This window comes from Siphateles boraxobius, unplaced genomic scaffold, assembly GCF_051911475.1.
Source record: "Siphateles boraxobius isolate OS27281-9 unplaced genomic scaffold, OSU_SipBor_1 48, whole genome shotgun sequence".
Classification (NCBI taxonomy): Eukaryota; Metazoa; Chordata; class Actinopteri; order Cypriniformes; family Leuciscidae; genus Siphateles; species Siphateles boraxobius.
Genome location: NW_027509119.1, coordinates 13,124,273 through 13,151,928, shown reverse-complemented (window position 1 = coordinate 13,151,928; position 27,656 = coordinate 13,124,273). Strand labels below are relative to the sequence as shown.

Here is a 27,656-nt window from a genome sequence, read left to right as displayed (position 1 = left end):
TAGTTATATTTTGATCGTAAATCCACTATTGTTTTATATAGAATTGTTCTATAGTCTATACAGTATTTTAAGCAATTACATCATAATAAACTATAACTAAATTACAGAAGAGTAATCCCTTACTTTACCTTTTCAGGAAAAGTAATTAAATGACTTAGTAATGTATTATACCCAACACTGCTGGCGTTCACATGATAAACCCAAATATACTGTTATGTGTACATGGAACTGAAATCCTTGAAATGATATTGAAAGTATAGATGAGCAACTGATAATGTTCAACTACTGATTTGGCCTTTAAAGGGTTTACATTTTGAGCAAATCTCAAGCAGGGTTATTCTATGAAATGGAATTTAATTTTCCTTTAATTTCCCATATGGAAATGGTCATATTTAGACCAAAATGAATAAATATCTTGCAAATAGTATAGAAGCACAGGCAGATTGACAAATTACATAAAAAAATGGATTGCTATGAAGTAAAGTTCAGTGATAGAATGTCCGGTAACTCTAGTTTAGGGTCCAATTCTCACTATTAACTAGTTGCTTATTAGCATGCATTTTACTAGGATATTGGCTGTTTATTAGTACTTATAAAATCACATATTAATACCTTATTCTGTATGACCTATTTCAAATAGGAATTGTACATTTCACTGACACTGTTTTTGCGAAAACAAATTTTAAATGATTTTACTCAAACAACCAAGCCACGATCGCACCATGCACTTCTGGCATATTTCAGCTGCGCACTGCATCCTAGGACGCTTTAGGTAATGCCTCCAGCACGACTGGTGTCTGAAGCACATGTTTAAACACGACAATAACATTGGCCGGCGACAGCCTATGACGTCACTACAGGTGCGACCAGAGTATAAAAGGTCACCTGGAGAACACTTCAACAATTTCTTCAGGATCAATTTGTTTATGTATGTGTGAAGACGATCACTCAGCCAAGCGTTTCAGGAAGTATGTGCCTCCGTATCAGAGATGACACTTTAGGACACACGACTTGTGTGTAATGTGTTTGGGTAAGGATGTGTTATGTGTTTGGGAGCCGAATGCGCTCATTGTAAGGTGCTCTTTGTGATGCCTTTCGGAGACTGACTGAAAGAGACAGGTAAGAAGCTTTTACTTTGTTCTCACCTGAGGTATAGTTGTTAGTGTTTGCACTAGCGCCTTCGGCTCTCGAGGGAGTCGAAGGCACTCGCAGTGATGTGTTTGTGACTGTACCCGTGATTTATTGATTAGTGATAGAGTATGGCATTTGAGCGAAGCACGTTTAGCTCTCGAGTTGAGCGCGATCTTTATGATATGGTCACTTTGATAAGCTCCTTTGATGTTTATTCTCTCTCAAGGGATGAGAAGAGCACACCGACAACCACTGTTCGGATCCCGTGGCCGCCATAGCAGCAGGCAGGTTCGATCACGAAGGTGGTGGGTGGAGCAAAGGGAGAGTCTTATGAGATTTATTCCCACTTACGGTCTTAATAATGTGTAAGGCCTAGTTCTGTGGAATTAGATCCAGGGAGAGTACATCAGGTGTTATTTTTAGATCTGCCCCCTCCGCTGGCCTGCACAATAGCAGTGCTTGGTGGTGGTGATATCTGGAACCAACTTGGGTTTTTTTCACCCTTGTTTGCGAACCATTCCTAGTTGTAGGGACCTTTGTGAGTGTCTAGGGAGCCCATTTTTCCTCGGGTTTGACTGAAGAGCAGAATCCTTCCCCTGAGTCAGGGCTTTAAGCAGGGCCCTCCAGTCCTTGGGATGAGCTCTTTCGATCTCAAGAACACAATAGGAAGAGTTTTTTTCGCCCCAGTTTGCAAACCCTTCTTTGTCGTAAGGCACCTTCGGGAGTGTCTAGGGTCTTGATATCCCACAAAGATATTTGTTGCCAAGTGGTCACAGCTAGCTCCACTTAAGGCAATGTCTTGGTTGAGTGTAAGTGGAATCCTTTTAAGGGTTAGTTCACCCAAAAATGAAATTTCTGTCATTAATTACTCACCCTCATGTTGTTCGAAATCCGGAAGACCTTTGTTCATTTTTCGGAACACAAATTAAGATATTTTTTATATCAGCAATGCCATTTCTACCTTTCTGGGCCTTGAAAGTGGTTAAGACCATTAAAATAGTCCATGTGACTAAATTGGTTCATCCTTAATGTTATGAAGCGAAGAGAATATTTTTGTGTGCATAAAACAAAAACAAAATAATGACTTTATTCAACAATTTATTCTCTTCCCTTTCAGTCTCTGCCGCTTTTCAAGTAGTTAACTCAGCGCAGCGCTTCCGGGTTTTACGTCAGAACGCCGGTTCAGTATTGACCGGATCCTGCGTGAGCACCACATGCATGCATCGTGGTGCTCACATCAACAACGCGAAGACTGACAGGGATGAGAATAAATTGTTGAATAAAGTGTTTTTTTGCGCACAAAAGGTATTCTCTTAGCTTCATAACATTAAGGTTGTACCACTGTAGTCACATGGACTACTTTAACAATGTCTTCACTACTTTTCTGGGCCTAGAAAATGGTTATGACGTTGCTGTCTATTGGGGGGTCAGAAGCTCTCGGATTTTATCTAAAATACCTTAAATTTGTGTTCCAAAGATGAACAAAGGTCTTAAAGGTTTGGAACTAAATGAGAGTAAGTAATTACTGACAGATTTTTCATTTGTGGGTGAACTAATCCTTTAATAGTAGGATTCTCATATAGTGATTTTACTTTCGCCCATCCAAGGACTCTAAGTAATGTAGTGATTGGTACTCACATCACCACGTGAATGTAAAGTGGGGGGAGTTGGTCAGCTGATTTATCTGAAAGATTGGTGAGACTGTTTTCTCGTAGAGCCCCTTCTGCATTATCATTACAAGGAAGACACAAGTTTAATAATATAAATTTTATTAACAAAAGATAAACAAAAATAACTAACACAACTACTACATTTACATTTATTCATTTAGCAGACGCTTTTATCCAAAGCGACTTACAAATGAGAAACAATAGAAGCAGTTAAACTAACAGTAGGACAAAAGTACGCAAGTCTATAACCCCTCTCAGTTTAAGTTTAGTGCATTTTTTTTTTTTTTTTTTTATAGAATAGAAGAGAAGAGAAAGTGAAGAGAAAGTGTTAGTACTACTGAATCAAGTGCTGTCGAAAAAGATACGTCTTCAGCAGTTTCTTGAAAGTGGCTACTGACTCTGGTTGAGTTTGGCAGATCATTCCACTAACAGGGAACAGTCATGGTAAAGGTCCGAGAAAGAGATTTTTTGCCTCTTTGAGATGGTACCACAAGACGACATTCGCTAGCAGAGCGCAAGTTTCTGGATGGCACGTAAGTCTGAAGTAATGAGTTTAGGTAAGAGGGAGCAGTGCCAGTGGTTGTTCTGTAGGCAAACGTCAGTGCCTTGAATTTAATGCGAGCGGCAACTGACAACCAGTGCAATTTAGTGAGGAGAGGAGTGACGTGTGCTCTCTTTGGCTCATTAAAGACTACTCTGGCTGCAGCATTCTGGATCAATTGTAGAGGTTTGACAGAGCAAGTTGGAAGACCTGCCAGGAGAGCATTACAATAGTCCAGTCTGGATAAAACAAGTGCTTGGACAAGGAGTTGTGTAGCATGCTCTGTAAGGAAGGGCCTGATCCTCCTAATGTTGTGCAAGGCAAATCAGCAGGACCGGGCAGTTCTAGCAATGTGGTCTGTGAATTTCAACTGATCATCAATTACAACCCCAAGGTTCCTCGCTGACTACTACTAAATGAATATAATGAATGATAAAGGAATAAAGTGCATTTAAGATGCATAAAATACAAGTGATTAAAGGAACACGCCACCGTTTTTTGAAATCGGGGTTATTCATCGTCTCCCCTACATTTAGATTGGTGGGCAAACGCATTTTTGTCTCAGTGCATGCATTGTCTTAGTTTGGCAGCGCCGACGCTAGCTTAGCTTAGCATAATGAATGAAATCCTTTGTTGCCAGATAGCATGTCGTGAGTGAAAGTGATAAAAAAAAAAAACTAATTACTTCTTGTGGCCTGCGCATTCACAACGAGTACAAATAGCACTGCAGATTAAGACCAGGTGATTTCCTAGGCAGATATTGACTTGGGACTATATTGCGGTGAAGCACAGGCGAAGCACTGCTACTTGGGCGCAGAGATATCACACAACACCTGAAATCCTCCAACTTCCCCAAGTAGCAGTGCTTCACACCAATATAGTCCCAAGTCAATATCTGCCTAGGAAATCACCTAGTCTTAATTTACATTGCTATTTGTACTCGTTGTGAATACGCAGGCCACAAGAAGTAATTAGTTTTTGTTTTTTTATCACTTTTACTCACAACATGCTATCTGGCAACAAAGGATTCCATTCATTATTCTAAGCTAAGCTAGCGTCGGCGCTGCCAAACTAAGACAATGCATGCAACGTTTGCCCACCTATCTAAATGTAGGAGAGACGGTGAATAACCTCAGAACTTGGTCAATCCGCTTTTGTCTCTCTTGCATGGAGATGCGGGGCGTGCTGTAGATGTTACTGTCTCACTGGACAAAAACTCTAAACGTAGTGTTTGTTAATGTCTCTTTCCTCACAGAGTGGAGGCACAGAACGTGGTTGTATCTTTTGCTGCCTCACAAGCTGTAGACTCAGATCATGGAATTGGTTTTGTTGCGGGAGTCTCAGTTGAGCATTTATAATGCATGGCTAGCACTTTTGGTCTAGAGACCAAATCATTCTGCTAGACAGTGACATCGAGTGGTGTGGCTCTCTGTGAGCCTCCTTGGTGGAACTGTCTTTAAGGTGGAGTGTTGTTAGGCTTCTTCAAGCTCTGAGTCATCATGCTGAGGCCTCTGCTCCCCAGAGCTCTGCTTGGATAGCATTATCGAGTTGCCAGGCTCTTTTGTGAGCCTCCTTGGTAAGTAGTCCTTAGCTTAGAGCGTAGTTAGGCCTACATTCTTAGAGCTCAGTCTGGGTGGCTACACCAGGTCGTATGATTCTCTGTGAGCCTCCTTGGTTTGCTCTCGATTTAGAGAGTTGTCATGTTAAGACCTCCGCTCCCCAGAGCTCCGCATAAGATAACATGTCTAAGTTGTGTGGCTCTATGTGAACCTCCTTGGTGAGGTGGTCTGTTACACCGCGTCCTAACTACATGCGACGCGATAGTATCTTTTCCATGTTAATCAGAGTTTTTGTACTAACCAGCCGAAACCCGCAACGATTATATTTTAGAAACGGTTTCTATTTTTTCTGCAACGTCGCGGCTGGAACAATAAACACAAAGTGTGGCAATGATAATCTCAGGTACTGTTTATGTGCTTTATTTAATGTTAAAAGCATGCAATGTGACTTTGAATATCATTTAGTGCTCCCAGCTTTGTAGCTGTAAAAGCAACAATGGATAATTCACCTCAGATCTTGAAATTAAACAAATGGAAACAAGAACGTTTAAACTGTGAACAAACAAGTGTATTCTTTGACAAGGATTGTTTTAGTAACTCAGTAGCCTATGTATTTTTAATAATGTTTAAATGGTGTTATATTTGTGAACTTAATTATGTAACCTACTTATCCTTTTTTTTGTGATTGCCGTCAAGATTACTCTCTGGTGCTGTGCACTTGCCACAAGACTCCGCCCACACGCTGTTCTGATTGGCTGTTTGATTTTGACGCATCTAGCAGTCGCGTCACGTCTAGTGTGGACAGACAAATTATTTGTCGCTGGAATCTTATCGCGTCTGGTTAGGACACGGTGTTAGGGTAGAGCGTACTTAGGTTTCCTCTTGCTATGGGGGGTCGTTATGCTGAAGTCTTTGTTCTGAGAGCTCCGTGGAGGCAGTGGACTGGGTTGTAAGCTCTTTTTGAGCCTCCCTTCATAACTGTCTTCAAGGTGGGCATTGATAGGCTTCCTCTTGCTATAGAGAGTCTTCTTGCCTAGGCCTACGCCCCCAGAGCTCCACCTGGATAGCAGTATTTAGTTGTCAGGCTCTTTTGTGAGCCTCCTTGATAAGCAATCCTTGGTGTAGAACATAGTTAGGTGTCCTCTAAGTTTAGAGAGTATTCCTGCTGAGGCTCAATTCATAGAGCTCCCCTCAGATACTACACCAGGTCGTTGGCTCTCTGCGAGCCTCCATGATATTTTTCATGTGTTGCTAGGTCTCCTCTTGTTTTGAAAGTGGTTTTCCTGAGACCTACACACATCAGGGGTATAGTGCCCCCTGAAGTGACAGGCAGGATAATCCTTATCCTTGGCCATATTCCCTTGAAGGTAATCAGAAGAATACCAGGCCCTGAGCTCTCAGGATAGCCACTGGTGCACGTACCATCTAGGACAGGGAATTGTGACTCCGGACCTAGCTCCGTGGAGTCTTTATTTTTGACTTTATGTCAGCTGTTACGGCATTCATTCCTTCAGCATGGCGGAGTAGGTATTCGTTTCCAAAAGCGTCTTAGGACGCAGTGCAAGCTCCCACTGGCAAGGCAACATCTCGGGTTACGGATGTAACCGTGGTTCCCTGAGAAGGGGAACGAGACACTACATCCTGTTGCCATGCTTTCGGGAATGGTTGACGACATCTCCTTCAGACAAAATAAATTGTTAACGTGTTCTAGATGCGCTCTTTTATACTCTGGCCGCACTGGTAGTGAAGACTGTTGCCAGCCAATGTTATTATCATGTTTAGACACATGCTTCAGAAACTGGTCACACTGAGGCATTCCCCAAAGCATCCTAGGATGCAGTGTCTGGTTACCCTTCTTATGGAACCATGATTACATTCGTAACCCGAGACGTCTTCTTAAAGTCTATTTAATTCTCACAGGCAGAGACATGAAACATACACAACACATTACAAAATATTAAGTGAGATATATATTATCAAATCCAAATGTATGTACATATATACATTATACTCACGTAGGGCGATATATAGCAAATCTCAACTGATTTTTTATGTTATCGCAATTAGTAAAATAGATTATAGCACAGCTCTAATCTACTTAATGCAACTATAAGACATTAAGATATTATAAACATTAGCATTATGTGTTCATGTAAATATGCCTTGCATATAACAATGTGCATTGTGAAAAGTGCTATATAAATAAATGTGAAACAAAAAAGACACTTCTTGATTTTTTTGCGTCTCTGCCTGTGTGAGAAATATGCGTAACCCAGGTAATGTATTATAAAGTGGGTAACTGTAACCTGACTAATTTAATAATAATCTGTAAATTAAATAAAAATTAGATTATAGTAACTTAAAAAAAACAAGGAGAAACTCTAAACACAGGGCTAGGGTGATTAAAAAATAATCATCGAATCATCTGGGTTTTTGTTTATGTGTCTAGAAAAATAAATATAATAAGAGTAAAGGTCGTTGTGAATTCTTAACAGTTAAAAGTCACTATTCATACATATATGTCAATGACAAACACAAAATTTGTCCATTTTGCTATGGGGTTATGGAGATATTAAGGTTATGGGTTACATGAAATGGAGCTTAGCAAGCAAAAACACACATGGAAACTTTAAAGAAACCAACAGTATCTAGTATTCATCTCTGAATACTTAGAGAAAATTGAATAAACAGCACTACAGACAGCAGGGACAAGCAGGGACACGTGTTTGTGTGTGTGTTTTTGGGGTGGCGTTGGTGTCAGCTGTGACTGTGATGACAATGAGATTTAGAGAATAACTCACCAGAGTCAGCAAATTCTGAGGAAACCGCAGACAGAGAAAAACAGAAAGAGAGAGAGAGAGTAAGACAGAGAAAGAGATGAAAAAGAAAATAAGCAGGAAAAACAGTAATTAGCTCTTGTGCAAAGCCATGTAGTGAATAAAAAAAATGAGATGTGCTACTATTAAAATCTCCATAAAAATGTAAAAAAGTAATTGATATTTTTAAAATGTAATGTTTCATTTAAGAGCCGAAAGCTTTTAAAGACTCCATTCAATCAAAATATCAGTTATGTGGCTTTTAGTTCGTATTTTAGATTTGTGCTCATCCACATGGAAGTGTACTCAAAACAGAGATTGATGAAGCATTAAACTGACCAAAAATATTGATGACTCATCCTGCACTCACTCATTTGGTCCAATCAAAATCTTTTCTAAAATGAGAATGCCCCTCCCCCTAATGCCACCAACTTATTGAGTGTAACAGTTCTGGTTCTGGAAGTAAAAACATTAATTTTCTCCAAAAAGAAAAAGTTTTTTTAATGATAACTTTTAAAGACAAACCTGCTGTGAGCTACAAGGTTGTTAATCAATTGTATATGCATTTGTTGAAGCCAACCATACGATTTCTTTAACTTATTTTTTAAGGGGCCCTATTACTTTATGTTTTTATATACATATATATATATATATATATATATATATATATATATATATATATATATTACCTTTTATGCAGTGTGTAATATAGCTGCTTGTGAATGTATAATGTCTGATTAAAGATCAAAGTGCATGACAAATAAAGTTATTCACTCCTAAAAGAAAGAATCGATTCTGAACTGCACAATACCTAAGTAAGCATGTAACAAATTTGCCAGTCTATGGTCAAAACAATGAAAGTCAATGGGGTCCAAAACAACATTGGATTGCATCGACTTTGACAATTTTCATCTTTGGGTGAACAATCACTTTGAAGCTGGTTTTACTTCAGGACACAGAATTTACAATACATATATTTGTATGACAAAAGCTGACAATTTTTGTAGGAGCATTTTTCTCTGTTAACAGTTATTTTCTGGCATACAAGTTCTGACATGTATTGTATAAAATTGGAAATCATATTATCACACCAAACATACTGTAAATTTCAGAACTTATAACTTACAAATGTAAAAGAGCATTTATTGAAACCAAGATGCAAAAACTACTTGCTTAATACTGCTGCAAACTTGACATCACACAGGTGAATGCACAGGGTTATCATAGTTAAATAAAGCTAAAACCATAAAAAAAACTTTTGTTACTTGAAATAAACTTAGTTGCCAAAGCAACTCTTTTTTTTTTAAATTGATGTTCTTAAATAACTAAATCTGAAATCAATGAAATTAAAGAAAAAAGTGTAAAATAATAAAATAGCTAATAAAAATTATAAAAACTTTAACAGAAATTTAAATTAAAACAAACAAATTTTAAATATTACTGAAAAACTATAATAGTATCTCAATGATACAATCGCCTCCACAGCAACATATCTACTTTGCTTCATACAATTGCTACACTATTGACAATGGACAAACATTTGCTAATGTGACTGCACCTTTACACTAGATAATAAAATACCTATGTAACATGAAAGTTCTATACATTTTCTTTACATTTTTCTTTAATGTCTCTCATCAAAATCAGCAGACACACCAAGCCACACTGTAAATCTACTGCACTTCATCAAACCATGACACACAGTCTACAAAAATATGTCGCAAATCACAGCTCTCACAGTAGGGAAACATAATGGAGAAATACATCTCTTCATTATTAAAATAAAACTGATCGGAACGTATGTATCAGATGAAAGGAGAAATGGTGTGAAATGAAGCGTATAAATATAAATAGCAGAATAGAAGAAAAGCAGGAAATTCTCACCCCCATTTTCTCATGAATGTAAAGCATATTTAATTTTGTATTGTAATTGAGTAATAGAATCTATCTATCTATCTATCTATCTATCTATCTATCTATCTATCAATCATGTGCTTAATTATCATGAAAATCTCTCCATGCACAAAATAGGCTTTATTTAATTTAATTTAATTCATTTTATAATTGTAATATTTTTAGTTAGTTAGTTAACCACTTGTTTAAATAATTCTGCAATTCAAAGCATGATTCTGTTTTTAATTAATGTAGATAGAGAGAGAGTGTGTGTGTGTGTGTGTGTGTGTGTAGAGAGAGAGAGAGAGTGTGTGTGTGTGTGTGTGTGTGTGTGTGTGTGTGTGTGTGTGTGTGTGTGTGTGTGTGTGTGTGTGTGTGTGTGTGTGTGTGTGTTTTTTTACCTTCACTGAGAGGGTCAAGTGTGTGGATCATCAGCTGAAAGATGCTGTTCCTCATTAGGCTGTTGTGTAAAGAGGCAGAGCTTCCTCCTCTCTGCAGCCTTGGTTTGGCCTGTGATAGGAGGAGAAACATCAGTGACATCACTGTAGAGTATAATATAAGAATAACCTTTATTTTATATGGCGCAGATTCTTAAGAGCAGATTCTCAAGGCAATTTACACAATAAAACAGATAAAAATACAAAGAATGTGTTTTTAGATGAGATTTAAAAACGCACAAATTCCGTAAATCTCTAATATGAGAATAAAGTACGTTCCAGAGTCTAGGAGCATATGAAGAGAAAGCCCTGTCCTCTGCAAATTGCTAACGTGTCTGTGGAACAGCCAAAAGACCAGCTTGGCAGGAGCAAAAATGACGCCAGGGTGCAGATAAAATTAAAAGCGCAGATAGATACTGAGGACCCAGACCACGCAATGCATTATATGAAAGCGTAAGGATTTTAAGACCAACCTGACTGTGAGCCAGTGGAAGGACTTCAAAATTACAAATGGAGTGTTCATTTCTCCTGACTCCAGTCAGGATCCTAGAAGCTGAATGTTCCAATTAGTAACGTGTGGTTTTAGGGAACCCAGCAAGAAGAGCATTGCAGTAGCCAATGTACTGAATTTTTTTTTTTTTATAGATAAGCCTTTCAGTCACAGTTGCATAGGGTGTAGTCTAGCAATATTTCTTAGTTGAAAAAAGCAATTCTTAACAGTATATTGCATGTGTCGTGTGGGTCAAAAGACAATACTCGAGTCAAATATAACTCCTAAACCTTTTCAATTAGTTTGGAACTCCAAAACAGAGCCATCCAAATTTGGAAAAAGTAAACCAGCTTACCAAAGCTGTTGAAGAGAGACAATGAGCAAAACCTCAGTCTTTTCACTTTTAAGATTTTGGGTCATCCATGTTTTTATCTCAAAAATTTTACAGCCACCGGGCTTAGAGTGTATATACCTCTTAGTATCATCTGCATAGAAGTTATAATTAAGCCTTAGTGATCTTAAGAACAATCCAAGAGGGAATGTATAAATGCTAAAAGTAACGGTAACCTTCACCTTAATTGAAACCTGAGGGACACCAGTAGGGTCAGAGTCAATCTCAGACCTGAAACCACTCTGGCAAACGGGCAGCGATCAGAGAGATAAGATCCAAACCAGACTAAAACAGTCTCAGAAACAGTTTCAAGACTATTGAGTGAGAGGTTGTAAATAGTTAATAAGAAGTAATATAGTTTATATTCAACTCTATTATTAATTTGACTGCAGAAACACTATTGAATGATAACTGAACTGAACTGAGCTGGATGAAGACATCACAGTTTTCTGCAGAACTGCTTCATAGATTGAATGAATTAAATTAATAATTTATATTAATTGAATATAATAATAATAATAATAATAATAAGTAATTTAATAATTTAATTTAATGGTGTTTACAAAATAACTGAATCAACACTGAACTAACTTCAGCTTCAACAATAACACTATTTTCCTTTAGAGCTGCTGTAGGCTACAGCTGAAATTAACTCTGTTTGCATCATTGAATAATTTTCCTGTATTCACTGTAAAGCTGCATTGAAACAATCTTTATTGTTTTACTAGTTAAAGTGACAGCATGGCCGCCATAGGGACAGTCTACCCATGGCTCATCTTATGGAAGCAGCGTATTTGGCGATTTCTAAACTGAAGCTGCATGTCCTGACCGGTCAGGGTGATTGGGGGGAAGGGTTAAGGGCAGATCTTCAGAGCAGCTGATGCTATAGCAACATGTCAGTCCAATCAGAAGAGTCAGCTGCTGTTTAACACAAGCATACAGGTGTGTGTGTGTGTGTGTGTGTGTGTGTGTGTGTGTGTGTGTGTGTGTGTGTGTGTGTGTGTGTGTGTGTGTGTGTGTGTGTGTGTGTGTGTGTGTGTGTGTGTGTGTGTGTGTGTGTGTGTGTGTGTGTGTGTGTGTTGTGCTGAGACAAACACTCAGTAAATTGCTCTGAGGATCAGGGACCAGAGTGGGCAGATGTCGGGGTGCCATTTTTAAAGAGGTGAAGACTGTAGCACTATCTATCTATCTATCTATCTATCTATCTATCTATCTATCTATCTATCTATCTATCTATCTATCTATCTATCTATCTATCTATCTATCTATCTAACAAAGAGTTTCCTTGTGCAAGCATCATGCTTTACATTATAGCAGGGGCACCGCTGGGGAGGAGCCCCCTGGATAACTTCTCTGTCGAATTTCACTATAAGAGCCATTCCACCGAAAGGGTGACATTTCTGTCCCCAGGACATTAAATGTATAAAATTGCATGAAATTTAACTCTAAAAGACATTATATTATTAAGCAAAATGTCCTGCACATTAAGCTAACTACAAATTTAAAATGTATAATTAAAAACATTAATAAAAACTACATAGAACACTAAAAAATAGCATTTTCTGCATGTCCCCACTCTCTATCTCTAAAATTTACCATGAAATATGATGATTAAAATCCTTCAGAAATCTTAATTTGTTTACATTGTTGTGTGACTTTATATCCAATCTATGCTTTAAAATGTTTTTTTTTAATAAGAAAAAAATATTTTACCTAATATTTTAGATAAAATACAAATTTTAGTCATGTCCCCGGGTTTTCACTCAGTCCTGTTACCCTAACACATCCCCCCCTCTGAAAAACTTGGAATATTCCACAAGACACATTTTCAACAGGAAGTTGCATCATCTGGATCTTCTGAAGGCAATGGGAAGACCATAAGTAAGTCCTCTCATTTTAATTTCTGTATATTTGATGAAATTGTAACTATGACTGAGAAGGTAAATCTCAACATACTGTCCTGTTACCAAAATATTTCTTATGTTTTATTTGTTCATTTTAAAAATATGAACTTTTGGTGAGTCACTAGAAATTGCTCAGTGTCCTCATGCTGTTAGCATGTATGCTATGTGGCCATATGCCATGTATTTGATAACTTTTTGCTTAAAAACTCAATCCTGTTACTTTCAATCCTGTTGCTTATATGAAAAATAACAGGAGTGAGTTAAAGTAACAGGAGTGAGTAGAGTCTTCTGTTTTGTTGATTTAATACTGTAAATATTAGTTGATATAATACTATTCACCTGAATTATGAGTTTTAAGGTTGCAATTACTTATATTGTAGACATTGGCATTAGTTTTACAATGTGAACACCATACTTTCAGGAAGCCAGTCCACCACGAGGTGACTTAAATGTTGTGTCTTTGTCTTTGTCTTATATTTTGTAGAAGATGGAGAAAACCCATACTATACAGGTGCCAGAAATACCCACCTATGGCATATTGCAATGGAAGGATCGAAACACACCCCCAACCCTCTCTTTTCCCCCTTTTTTGTCTTAATTTCCCTCTTCCTCCCTCCATCTCCCTTCTTCTCTCTCCTTCTTTCTCTTTTCACCTCCTTCTCTGTGAAGTACTACTAGCACATAGTACATCACTTTAACACAGAAATCTTATGCACACACAGTCATGTACACTGTCTCCAACACACACACATATGGACACTCATTCCTGTTACCAAGTGTTCATTCCTGTTACAAAGTGTGCATTCCTGTTACTATTTTTTTTCTTTTTTCTAAAAAAATAAAGTTAAACCAGTGTTTTTATCAGTTTTGTTTGGGCCATCATTTATACAATAGTTTAATAAATTAAATTATTAAAACAATTATAAACTTGAGGGTTCGGTCTTCTTTAAAATGAAAAAATGGCTTTGTGTTTTTTATTAAAATACACCTTGCCTTAATATATAGTGATTTTTTTTCACAAATATCAATTATTTGAACATATAACCAACAATTTCTTTAAAATAAAGTCTTTCTTGTGGGGAAAAAAAAGGAATTAATTGACATGGTTTTAAACATGCTTTTTAAATGGCACATGAGTTTCGGTAACAGGACTGAGAAAATATGCGTCCACTTCTGCTTAAACCTTGTAAAAAAGATAAAAATAAAGTTGGCTGAGATTGACCAATACACATTTTGAATAGTTAAATATGTGTAGTATTAGATTCAGTCTTGATAAAAGATAAAGAATCAAGTTAAATTTTGAGAGTTACAACAAGCAAATGTCACCCATTCGGTGGAATGGCTCATAAGTTGTAGGGGGGTGGGTATGAGAGAGCTGGCCCCCGATAGCACACACTGTCTGAATCGTCCTAATCTTCCCCCCATTACGGTGCCCCTGTATCACAGCACAAACTATCATAAATGGACAAATGCACAGACACATACACATGGACAATACTTACCGACAGTTTGCTGTCATCCTCCACTCCACTAGGGCTCAACTTCACAGTCAAGAGATGAACAAAAAGAGAAAGAAAGAAAGAAAGAAAGAGAGAAAGAAAGAAAGAGAAGAGAAGAGAAGAGAAGAGGAGAGACAACAGTACAGTGGTATGAGACAGGAAAAGCAGACAGTAGACTGACATCAGACTCTATAGAGGCACATATACACTAACAACACATTAACTGACAGTCAAAGCTGGGACAGAGCTTGCAGAGTGTGTTTGACCTCTGACCACACCAACAGTGTGTTTTGACCATAAAGGTAAAATGATGCCATAAAGAATCGCATGCGCAAGAGAAGCTTTGTAAAGGTGTAAATCGTGTTTAAAGCGTAAGAAACAATGGTTTGCAGCATTTTACTGTTATTCATAACTGTAATTCATGTATTGTGAAATTGCAGCTTCATGTTAACACAAAATAAATATGATCTGTATTCTTCGGACTTCCAATTGTCCATGTTTACATTTTTGCCACATTTCTTTTGTGAAATACGACCAAGTGCATTGCAAGCCTGTGAACAGTGATTTGCATGCGAAATTAAGAACCACAAAACAGATTGGCTGTGTAAAACCAAAATTTGTGTATACAAATAAACTTTTGCAAATGTCTAAATGACTTGTTGTGTACGTAGGGCAAAAAGTTTCCAAAATAACCCGATATGTCAATCAAATTAGGTTCTCACTTACTCTCCATTTACTCTTATCTGACTGGTTCAATAAACACACAGAACGGCAATAGATTTTTATTTTTTATTTTTTTTTATGCCAAGACATCTTCATTTAGGTCAGCATTGTTCTCGCTGCGGGAATGGTACTTTTAAAGCAGAACTAAGTAACTTTTTTACCGTAACCAAACAGCTTTGGAGTCATTGTAATGTTTATATTACTGATTTCGTGTTGAATGGTGGTCGTCTCGCACCCCTCTGGTGCCTGTGAGCCGCAAAACCACCCTTGCAACTTTGGGCCGGCGGGCCGCCGGCCTCAGTGTTAGGAAGTATCGTGTGATATTAGGTCTCGCGAGGTAACGAATTGCTTTACGGCACTGCACGCGTACACACCCCCATCCAGGATATGGCTAGCTATAAGAACAACTATCGTCCCATGGCAAAGCTGGCATATAAGAAGCAGAAAGCTAGAAAAGCATTGTCGGAGGAACAGAGAAAGAGGAAATGGCAGACTGACCGAGCGAGGAGTCAGACACGAGTAAAGATCGGACCTGCGTTTTCAGAATGGCGAAAAAAAACGAAGTGTGTTTGGAAGAGTCTAGAAAAAGGTAACGAGAATCTGACAGCGCGAGGAACCGGACAAGAGTCCCACTCGCTCAGTCTTTCACTGTTAAAGTTGATTCCTGCGATTATCATGAGAACAGTTGTCAATATCTCACATAATTCTCAAGGCATAAATAAGCCTACATGTTGTAAATAGTGTAAATGAGGGCAATTTGCAAACTATTATGATAAATTCCAATAATCATGTCTAACAACATCATAACGGACATTGTTATGAAATCAGGGCTCTCAAGTGTCAGCATTGAGCGTGACAGTCACTCATTTCGGTCTTTTGTCACGCTCTGCCGCAACACATTGTATTCCTCACGCTGAAAAACTATTTGTAATATATTTAATATGCCAAAACTCTGGCCGCGCCGCTCTCACTGTGGAACCGACAGGAATCAAGCGCGTCTCCTCTGGTGTTGTTCGTCGAGCTACACAATAGCCAATCAGAAAATAGCACTATTGTATCTGGGTAAGATTTAACGCAACAACCAATGACAAAAATGTATCTGTCGGCTGGATGTCACTCTTGCCTGTCTTCAAAACTTGAGAGCCCTGCGAAATAATGCGACGTACATGATACACTTTGTTGGTGTCATCTGGCATTTAGGCTCAGGTAAGCCTAACGCGGTAGGCTACTTTATTATTATGAAGTGCAGAGGCCGTGAGTGCAGATACGCTCTGCGTGAGTGGTGTTTATGACAGTAACGTTACATACAGGTACTCTACAGCGAGTCTAGGGATCGCTGTTTGACAAAAACAGAAATCCTGCATAGTGCCGCTTTAACGCACATGTAATTTTAACTTTTAATATAATGTATATAATGTTGGAATTCTAAGTTAATTTGTTCATGATGAGGCCATGAGGGACGTTCCATTGTGGCGGTTTGTATTTTGGTGAATAATGTCTTTTTTTCTTTTTTTTATCTGACGGATATTTTCTTCATCTTCCGAGAATTCAACACCGGTAAATACACTATTATCTCAGACCATGCCTCTGTTTGTTCAAGATAGCTTGTGAAATGATTAAAGATGTTAACCAAACCTAAAGTGATGGAAAAAGATGAGATGCCAGGAAAGATTAGGCTATAATAGTTTTTGCGTTTACTTGCATAACTTTTGTGTTGATATAGGCTATATATTTCCTCCCAGCTCCTTATTTCATCCTCCAAAGTTTATATGGGGAAATTTTTCCTAGAAATTTTATGACCGAATAAAGCTTTCTCGGGCAATACAAAAGATTTGCAAGTGAACGCAGATTAGAGATATAATTTGTTAGGATCATATAGACCAACGCTACATATTTTGCCGTACACTGTAAACCTTTTTACAACTTTCAAAGTCCTAGCACTTTCTAGACACAAGCAGAAACCAGCCAAGTCCACTTTAGTCCTAGCCTTCCACTATGTTAACAGTAAAATCAGTTAACAGCCAAGGTAGCATGCCTAGTGAGGGCAGCTTCGTCTTTCTAACTAGTATAGCTAACTTAGTCGACAACAAAACTATGTCAATAGCTGATTAACGTTAAATATAATCCAAGTGACATGGCCTCATCGTCTAGTAGTTTGTCATACTGTGAGTGTGTTAATGTCAAAAAAATAGGCTACCTACTTGGTGATTCCACGAGATAGTGGTAACTTTAGATGTCTGAATAGTCCATATTTGGCCACTGCGTGGGGTCATTAATCCAGTTTTCGACCATTTCAAAGGGACACCTCTGGAACCCGGTATCCAGTAGCTTTTTTAAATACCGCTCACGGTCCTCGGCCGGCAAAGAGAGTGTGTATGTTTGTGCTATTTTTGCTATCAAGAAACTTTGCAGATCTAGAGCAAGTTCTGTTCTCAGAGGAATCCGTTTGTTTTCCCCCAAAAAGGGGCGTTACCCTTCGATGACGCAAAAGTAGTGTTGGTCTATATATAATATTGTCTTTTTTATTTAGATTAATTCCTATTTTCTTTATGTTACTCATATTCATACTCAGATGTTCAGTTGCTCTAAATCATTTTCTATGTTGTTTTAAAGGGTCACTCCACCCATTTGCATTAAGATTTCCATTGTTAGAAATCCAGTCATACTATTGAATGGTCGTGCAACACTCTTTCATTTTCCCCTGAGATGAGAGAAATCCCTTATTTACCTTTTTCACTTCCTCCTACAATGACGCAAAAATCGTCATTTTACGTCATTGTAGGAGGAAGTGTAAAAGGGGGGATTTCTGCGAAGACTACAAGCACTAGTTCCCACCCTTTCAAACCCGCCCATAGGGGGTTGGACCTAATGCGCTAACAGACCTATCAGATCAGTGCCAGTGCGTTTGATTTCACCGGGAGAAACTTTTTGAAAATATGGACGAAGGTACTGAATACACAGGCGGATGCATTATGGAGGATCTGGATTTGGCGAAGTTATGGTAGAAATGGATGTTCGTGGCTACCTTTATGAGCCACAGTATAGCGACGAGCAGCTGAGGGCTATGGAGGAACCGGAGGCGGCTGAAGCTGCTGCCACCACAGCCGATGCAGACGATCTGCCTGCCGCGGAAGAGGAGCCCGCAATGGCTCAAGCTGGGGCAGATTGGTGGTGCCTGTGCTCACTGTTTCGCAATGGACACAGAACAAGAGCCTGTATGCTGCTGAGAATTCCAGCGGTGCTACGGATTCGGAGGATGACACGGACGTGTGTGTTGTTGCTCACCCGAGTTTCGCACCCCATATGGATAGCGGCGTCCTGGAGACCTACTTTAGAATACCTAAGTTCAACTGGCAACGTCAGCCAAAGCCTACAGGGTCAAATGGTCGTCTTTCTGTAAAGTAAGTTTATTTTCATTTTGTTAACACGCTAACATGGCAGGTTCATTGCACAAATATCTTGCAGTTAAGCTAGCTATTGTAGTGGGAGTGGTCTGCGGAGCTGAGCATTGCAATGCACTATGGGCACGGGCGTAATTTCCTATGGGGATAGGGGGGACATGTCCCCCCCACTTTTCAAATTCCCGTTTGTGTCCCCCCCACTTTCAAATTAATTTATGATTTTTTTAACCGCACGCCGTCATCGCCACGGAGGATCAGGAGATAGACTGTGCCGATGCGCGCGTCCGCGGCCAGGAATGTCACGTCCACACTCTAAAAATAGCTCACTGGACATTCTAATGAGCAGCATCGCGCTGTCTGTGAATGACCTGACGCGCACACACACACACACACGACGCACAGAATCCAGTTCTCTTTCGAAACGAAAGATTGAATAACACACACATTTATGCCAAAATGTCCGTTTTGTGAATTGCATCCTCACAAGAACAGTCTTGAGTTAAAAAAAATCTTAAATGAAAGTTAAGAGTAAATGAGAAAATTAAATGCGTAAGATCCTGTCATCAGCGACAGATCTTAAAGAGACATCAGTCAATTCTCTCTGTCAGTAAAGTTAATCAAAGAACAAAGAGGAACAGAGCAAATTACTCAGTGATCTTGTCTAAAGAACGTTTTTACCTTTAATAAGGATTAATCTATATTTAATTTATAATTTATGCAGTTCAGACTATTTGATAACCTTATTCAATTTCTGTATATTTCGTACCTGTTAGACAGGAAGGGCACAGGTAAATATGACATTTATTATGGGTTTATCTGAGGATTGTTTAAAGTTCACTTAAATTAAAAGTTGTTACATTTTTTAAGACTAATAAATGTTTAAAGGGGGGGGGGGGGCATTTCCATTAGCTATATTAATATCAGTGATACTGGCCTTCATTCATAAAATATGCTTTACAATTATTTAAAATATACTGTCTTTATATATACTTGTTTTTAACATTACAGTGTAAATTGGGTCTCACATTATTTCAATTTTATTTACACATAAAACATTAATGGTGAACATTTCTGACTTTATAAAATGATTCTCTCAAGTCTTGGCAATCAATAAAAAAGTAAGACATCTTTTAGTTATTCATTGTTTATTAGCCTACTTTTATTTTTGGCAGAATTTATCATTATAATCGACTTAATTATTTCCTGGATTTTGTATCACCATAGTCCCTAAATGTATGTAAATGCAGGAAATAGGATACAAATCGGAAAAATAATTCCCCATTTTGTGTCCCCCCCACTTCTCAAACCAAAGTTACATCCTTGACTATGAGGATTGTTGTCTACAATCCACAAGCACTAAAAAGTCATTTTCTGCCTTTTATCGGCCAAGAAGGTCCTAAATTAGAAATTTATGATACTATTCTACTACATATATGACCCACTTTTAATACATATTCATTGTTCCACCGGTGGAATGACCCTTTAACGCTTTGGCAATACAAAATGTAATATTTCATGCCATTTTTTGCACTTGAAACACAATTTACACCTCTGCAAATATTGTCTTGCGAATACAAATTTAATTTACTCTTACAATGTTATGTACACTTCCACATATCTTACTCTGCGCATTTGATTATGTATGGCATCATTTTACCTTCATAGACTTCTGACATCTGACCTCACAGAGATTGTTTGACCTCTCACCTTAAATAGTGTGTTGACCTCTTACCTCACTGAGAGTGTTTTAACCTCTAACCTCATAAAGACTATTTTGTGACTTCTGACCCTGGTGAATATGTTTTTGTTCTCTGACATCGCCAAGTGTGCAGTTTCACCTCTGACCTCCTAGTGTGCTTTGTCCTCTGACATCAAGGGTATTCTATTACCTCTGATTTCACAGAGAGTGTGCTCTGCTCTCACTTTTAACCTCACTGTATGTTTTGACCTCTGACCTGACCAAAAGAGTGCTGTGTGTCACATTGACGAGTCCCAAGATCCAAGTGCAAGTAAAAGACAGTTTATAGACAATCGGGGAACAACACTCAAAACGCCACAGTTTGCAGGCGGTCGACCTGAAATCCAAAATACCAGGAAGCAAGACGAGGAGACAACATAACCTCCGCAAGGACACTCTGAACAGGAACTAGGTGAGAGATCAAACAAGAGTGACGAAACGACAACACACAGTGCACACACCAGCTAGATAAAGGCAGCTTAACTAGCCACAGCTGAGCCTCAGATAGACTAATCAGCTGAGTATCTAGGCAACGCACACACACTGACACACCCACATCCCAATACACAACTGACATAAACTCAAGAAATGAACACACAGATTTTTGAATCGTGACACTGTGACGTCACTGTGTCTTATGAAATATGACCTTCGTATTTGTGTTCTGACCTCACTGTGTATTTTGACATTTCCAAAGTGTATACCTTAGACCCTACTGAATGTGTGTTTTGACCTCTAACCTCACCAAGTGTGTGTTGTCACCTCTAACCTCACAGAGAGTGTTCTGTCCTCTGAGAGTATATTTATTACTCTGACCTCACCTAATGTGTGCTGTGACCTCACCGTGTCTTATGAAATAGGACCTTACTGATTATGTGCTGACCATGAAAAGACATCAATAAAACAGATTCAATGTCATTTAATGTTACATTTACCTCGGAAAAGCCATTCAATGACCATAAACTCAGGGCTGGAATGGGGGGTAACGTGGGGGACAAAGTCTGGGGAGGAAATTTCAAGGGCATGGCATTCCAGTTCAAATTGGTTAGATTTTTTTGGGGGACTGAAAGGTACTTCAATTTCTATAGGTATGAAAAAGCTTCACAAAAAGTATTTTCAACCACACAGTATCATTATTTCTACAGTAATTCAAATTATCACAGAAGTACTGGGAAAAAGTTTATAATTCATATATAAACACTGATCTTTTGAAAGTAACTTGATGCTTCAAACAGAAGATTATTACATTTATACACCATTAGGTGTTGACTGTTAAAAAATGTATTTGTCATTGAATAATTCATTCAAAATCACTGCTTCATCCAGTGAAACAACTGATTTTGTTATGAGTGAGTCATTGAATCATTTATTCCAAATGATTTAAAAATAATAACAATTCATTCAAAATAATGATTTTTTTTTGTTGCAAATATACTACAGCAATTAACATTTTGTCAGAACCTCAAGTAAATTCTCTGTTAGTTTGTTTAGCTGTCTAATCAGAAACGTGATCTCTGGTTAAAAAACAAAAACAAAAAGTGATTCTCAATTTCCAGATTCTTACAGCTCACTGAGTAAAAACAGCATCATACTAATCATCCCCATATACTAATTGGCTTCATCACTCTATCTCCCCTCCACCAGTAAGCTGGTGTGTGGTGGGCGTTCTGGCGCAATATGGCTGCCGTCGCATCATCCAGGGGGATGCTGCACATTGGTTGTGGTTGAGGAGATTCCCTTCTATGTAAAGCGCTTTGAGTGCAGAGAAAAGCGCTATATAAATGTAATGAATTATTATTATTATTAGTATTGTTAATATTATTATAACATCATGGGATGAAACAGGTTCATTAGTAAGCTACACTTTAAATTCTGAAGAAAAAAAAATTGCAGTTGAAATTATTTCAGATAATTCTTATATTAGAATACAACTACAGGTTTAGGTAGCAACGTGGTTTTTAAAAGAAAACTACATGTCTATGGTAATATTCTCAAAACTATTTTTTTTATAAAATGATAAACATCACATTTCAGCCCTTTTAACCATTGTTTAAGAAAAGCGATGATTCAATGTTATCATAATATTCTACCCTGATGTAAAGGAAAAACAATATAAAATTGATTTATATAATTGGAACTTTGTAGTTTCTTTTGCTCCCTCTGCTGAAAGTAGAACTGACAATTTTAGTTGTTTTAGTTATGATTACATTATTAATCATATGTCACTTGTAAACTAGTAAAACATTCCAAATCATCAAAGGAATTGTCTCCTGTTTCAAAAGATCTGTAAACAAACAGGCTAAAAAGAGCTTGTGTACAAAACAAAAACATTCAGAGATATGAAAAAAACCAAGAAAAAATGGCTAATAAAAGCATAATCATAAGCAGTTTGTTAAATAAGAGGGATTGTGCGAAGAGCTCTTTCATTAGGGCAGTTAATAACAACTTAATAATGAAAGTTCAAAACTGACAGTTGCTGTTTTTAAAGAATGTTATACTTATTTGGGAACTTACATGTGTCAAAATCTAGCTGTCAGTCACTGATTTCAAAAAGTGCACAATGCACATATTGAAAGGTATGTCAGTGCAGTCAGGAAAATAAAATATTGTCGACAATAGTGATAGCATGCACTTTCAACAATTGCTGAAAAATAATGAATTCAAGTCTATGGCCAAGTGCCCAACTATAGGGCTTCAACAACAATTGTACATGTACCATATGAAATAAATAAATTTAGCCAAACTGGTTTGTAATAAGTGAATAAGGTAATGCTGTTTTTGGATTTGTTTAATCATGCTTTGGTGAGATATGGATATTATTTGCAGTTGATTTCATCTAAGGCTTGTGTGGCTGTAAGTCAGTTGTAGTTGTTATGTTTCTGCTGATCTCTTCTCTTTTTCTTCTGTTCTTGTTGTTCCTCTTATCTTCAGTGATTCTACTCGTTAACCGCAGGTGTCTAATGCTCAATCATCACTTGTAGAGTTATCTACCTTATTTCACTAACTGCAACATTGCTTCAGTGTTACTATTACTCTTTGGGAGAATAGATTGGGACCATATGAAAATTTTCCAGTGTTTGTTTAACACTGTGGATTTTACCGTGTACCAAACATGTAACCAGCAACATGCATTTTTCTTTATTAAATAATTTAATACAATTAATTTGAGAAAATTGTCTGGGTATTTATTTAACTACGAATACACATTAAGAAACGTGATATGTAACACAAAATTCGAAAATTCTAGAGAGGAGCATTTTGATAAATTATGCACTATATTGCATATTTATTGTATTTTTACTTAAAGCTGCAGTTCGTAACTTTTGGGTTAAAAATGACATATTACAAGTACATAACCAGCCAGTGTACAAAACTATCTGCTTGCCTTAGCTTGATTCTAAACGGATTTTCACGGGAAATTCAAGCATGTCTTTGTGTCATTACGTCACATCTGTACACATAAAGTAGGTGTCTCGGCTAGTAGGCTATATTGCATGTGAGGATGTTGGAGGTGGAGATTTATAGTCTTTTCTCACAGCACTTCATATAATTAAACATCAATTTGATGGCGGATCCAGAAAGGTTCAAACGACAATCACCAGTGAATACTGGAGATTCACGCGTTGTAAAATGCAAAAGACTTTGGACTTCGGAGTCCAAAGGTTGCAAGAGACTGCAACCTGGCCCATGCGAAAACAAGGATAAATATCTGAAGGGCATTAAATGTAGTCACGCAATGCTGATGTTGGTATCTAACAATTTGAGAACAAATTATAATTTGCACGGTTTGATGTGATATTATAAGTGATCGTTAGATTTAATCAGTGTTGGGGGTAACTTATTACAAGTAACTTGAGTTACGTAATCAGATTACTTTTTCAAGTAACTAGTAAAGTAACGCATAACTTTTTCAATTTACAACAAAATATCTGAGTTACTTTTTCAAATAAGTAACGCTAGTTACTTTTTCAAATTTATTGACTGACAGCTCTCCTGTCCCCATGTTGAGAGAAATAAAGTGAGGTGTTGTGTGCATTTGCATTGAACATGCATTTACTCATCTCCCTTGCACAAAAACATTCAGTATTCCTCAAAATGAATAAAAACAGTCAAATGCAATCTCAGAATTTTGTGCAAAAGTTTTATAATTAACTATGTTAAATTACACAAATATACTTTATGTATTTAATCTCACTTTATTAACCAATGTCTTTGCTGCTGACCTACAATGATCTAATTCAACCATACTAATAAGCAAAAATGACTTTAGATTAGGTTTAGAAATAAGAGTGTTGAACTTCCTTCTCCTGTATCCTATTGTTATTTAATCAAGAACAGCAGCAGCTGAAAGGTTTGTTTGAGCGGCGCCCTCTACTGTACAGTAGTAAATATGCATTTCCTTCAGCCTTAGGCTTATTCATTTAACTTTTGATGTGAAAGGGCCTTAACAATTGGCAAAAATAGATTGTTTTAGCTGTTATTAAAAAACAAACAAACAAGCCCATGCAGGTGAGAAAAAGTAACGCAAAAGTAATGTAACGCATTACTTTCCATAAAAAGTAATTAAGTAACATGCTTAGTTACTTTTTTGGGGAGTAACGCAATATTGTAATGCATTACTTTTAAAAGTAACTTTCCCCAACACTGGATTTAATCAGCACGATTTACTGTAATGCTTTTTTTTCCCTTAGTTGGTCAGAACAAAAGTGGATGTTACTCACTTGTTCAGATTACATTTTCCGGTGAAAATTCTTGTGTTGGTCATACTTCCAAAAAGTAGAATCTGTGATTCCGAATGACAGTATCCACACCGGCACGGTGACTGACAGCTGCACATTCACCAAAAACGAGTAGAAATATATTTGTCAATAAAACGTTATTATTATTAAATTTGCCATGTAGCCTACTGTACCTGATACATACCCCAGTTAATTGATATTGAATCAAACTGAATCACGATCGAATCTGAATCGAACTGAATAGCAAGCTACCCATACAGAAATGTAATATATGTCAATATATGTAAATTTAATATATAATGTCAGTGCCCATGTACGTCTGCTGCCTATATGAGAATATATGTAAAATTCATATATATAAAACACATAGACATATATGAAACATATATTTCAAAATATAGCAGAAATGGCCGTTTTCATGTAAGTGATATATTTTCTCGTATATGCACACAAATGTTAAATATATGTAAGACGCATATATGTATATATGCATATCATATATCTGAATACCTTGTAATTAAATGCCTATAGTTGGAGATTTTGTGTCTGTATTGTGTGAATACCAAATATAGTATTTTTAATACAATGATACAGTGTTTTCTTTGTCATTTTTGACAAATACATCCACAAAGTACCATAACCATATGCCACAGCTTTAAAAATGCATCAGTATCACATGCATGTATGTTTACATACATTTATTAAATATGTGGGAAACAAATATGTATACATATTTATACTTCCATATATGCGAGAAACCAATACTATACTGTAATATATCCAGATATATGGTATTATATATGGATGCACTCAAATATTTTCTTCACATGTTTGGACACATAAATGTTCATATATGTTGCAGGCATATATTGTGTTCTCAGATAAGTCAAATATATGTATAGATATATGTCATGCTGTTTAAAATATAAGTACATATATGGCCATATATTACATTTTTGTGTGGGTATTATGACATTTTTGTCAATATCCAGCCCTACACAACAGCCTATGACACTTAAATCAACACTTTCCAATAAACCAGTCACTCAAAGCCCAGTCTGGATCAATGTGTTCCAATCTATTCTAATCCAGTTCAATCAAGAACTGGTTTATAGTCAGACGGTCTCGATCTGCTCAGAGTATGCAGTAAACTCAGAGTATGTGATGTAAAGCTCTCTGAGTTCTGTTCCAGTGTTCCCAATCCAACAGACTGTAACATAGCGAATTGAGCTGAAAGATCATGTGCAGTGGACACTGCTATTAACATCAGTGGGATTAGTTCAGCAGGTAATGCAGAACCATTGGAGCCTCAATCATGACGGAAAAGACGCTAAAATTAGCTCTTAGGGCTAAATGAGCTCCAAGAGAGTGCACTGGAAGAAATCAATTTGAATCTCACATCTCTGCACTAGTTTACTCATCACCAACCTGAACCCAACTTGTACTGCGACTGTTAAAAATCAGCATCCATTTCCATGCTTTTATCCGATTGTAATTTAAATATTTTTTGCATCCACAGTGCTGAGAACACTAAAGTTGCTTTTTGTTAAGCATCCTCATCATATTTCAAATATAACTCCACATAAATCAATAAAATACAGAATAAAAACATAAATAAATAGAATGCATACTTGAAATGCATACATGCATAGCCAGCTTTCCAACTCTTGTTAATTAGTGACCCAATTTTCCGCAAGAAGAACTAATTACAAAAGCAGCCAGTCTTATCACCTATAGGGGATTTCAGGACGGCACAGACCTCAAAGCGCAAATCACAGAGGAGCTAATCATCAATCTCCAACATTTAACAGAAAAAAAGGGAAAGCCTCCCCAATTGAGAGTAACATCCTAAAATAAGACACTAAAATAAAATGTCTGAACAGTATGCCTCGTTAATCAATAAAACATCAAATCAGTGTCACTGTTGCTAATACACCTTGATAGTTTTATGCTGGTAAATGGAATATGTGTAAACGAGGCCCATTAATTCGCTAAATAATGCAGCTATACTCAGAGATTTTAATTAAACAGGCAACTTAGCTTGGCTTTCTCTAAGCAGCTCAGAGTAAGATTTAAAGATGTGAATCAAATGTGAAGCTGATAAGAAGATGTGAGCTGACTGATTGAATGCATTACAGATCTAAGATTAAGCCCATTACTTAAAGAGCTTATTGCAGGTAATTTTTTTTACAAAATGAATATATAAGCATGTATGAAAATACCATATGAAAAATTAATTGAGGATTTAAAACAGTTCCTCAACAGTTCCCCTTTCGTTGTCACTAGGAGTTCCGTCGTGACGACGAATGGGGTTTTGCATAGAAAGCCTATCGACTTAGAGTAGTACAAAACGAGCCAATGGCAAAGAAATGTCATGGGTCTGCGGAATTTGCATGGCGCAACTCCGCCCCACCTTGTGGTTACAAAAGGAGGACGCTGGCAACATGCAAATATGTTTTTGCTTCGGAGCCAAGAGTATTTCTTCACTCCACAGCAATTTCTGACGAGCGACTCTCCGGTGTTGGTGTGACGACGATCTCCAGCGAGTTCACACTGCCTGCTGATCTGTACAGTGATCTGCCAGTGAGTGTGTTTCTCTCTGCTCGCTTCAACATCCGCAGAGTTTTTTCTTCTCACAAAAGAGCTTGCACGCTTGTCTTTTTAAAGAAGGCTCGCCCGTGCACTTCTGGTTGCGGTCGACTCATTTCCGACTCTGATGGGCAC

The 27,656-nt window shown here is 37.5% G+C and overlaps 1 protein-coding gene across 6 annotated transcripts in view; it reads right to left on the bottom strand.

The window, feature by feature from the left end:
- slc24a2a (solute carrier family 24 member 2a) overlaps nucleotides 1-27,656 on the bottom strand; it is a 168,463-nt gene that overhangs the window by 79,231 nt on the left and 61,576 nt on the right. For 2 of the 6 annotated variants that reach the window (XM_077202068.1, XM_077202070.1), the window contains exons 3-5: nucleotides 14,335-14,373; nucleotides 10,012-10,120; nucleotides 7,703-7,717 (exon numbers count right to left, since the gene is read on the bottom strand). In XM_077202068.1, coding sequence (XP_077058183.1) covers nucleotides 7,703-7,717; nucleotides 10,012-10,120; nucleotides 14,335-14,373 — 163 coding nt within the window. The remainder of the gene's footprint in view (nucleotides 1-7,702; nucleotides 7,718-10,011; nucleotides 10,121-14,334; nucleotides 14,374-27,656) is intronic. The other 4 variants (XM_077202069.1, XM_077202071.1, XM_077202072.1 and 1 more) reach the window with 2 other exon arrangements.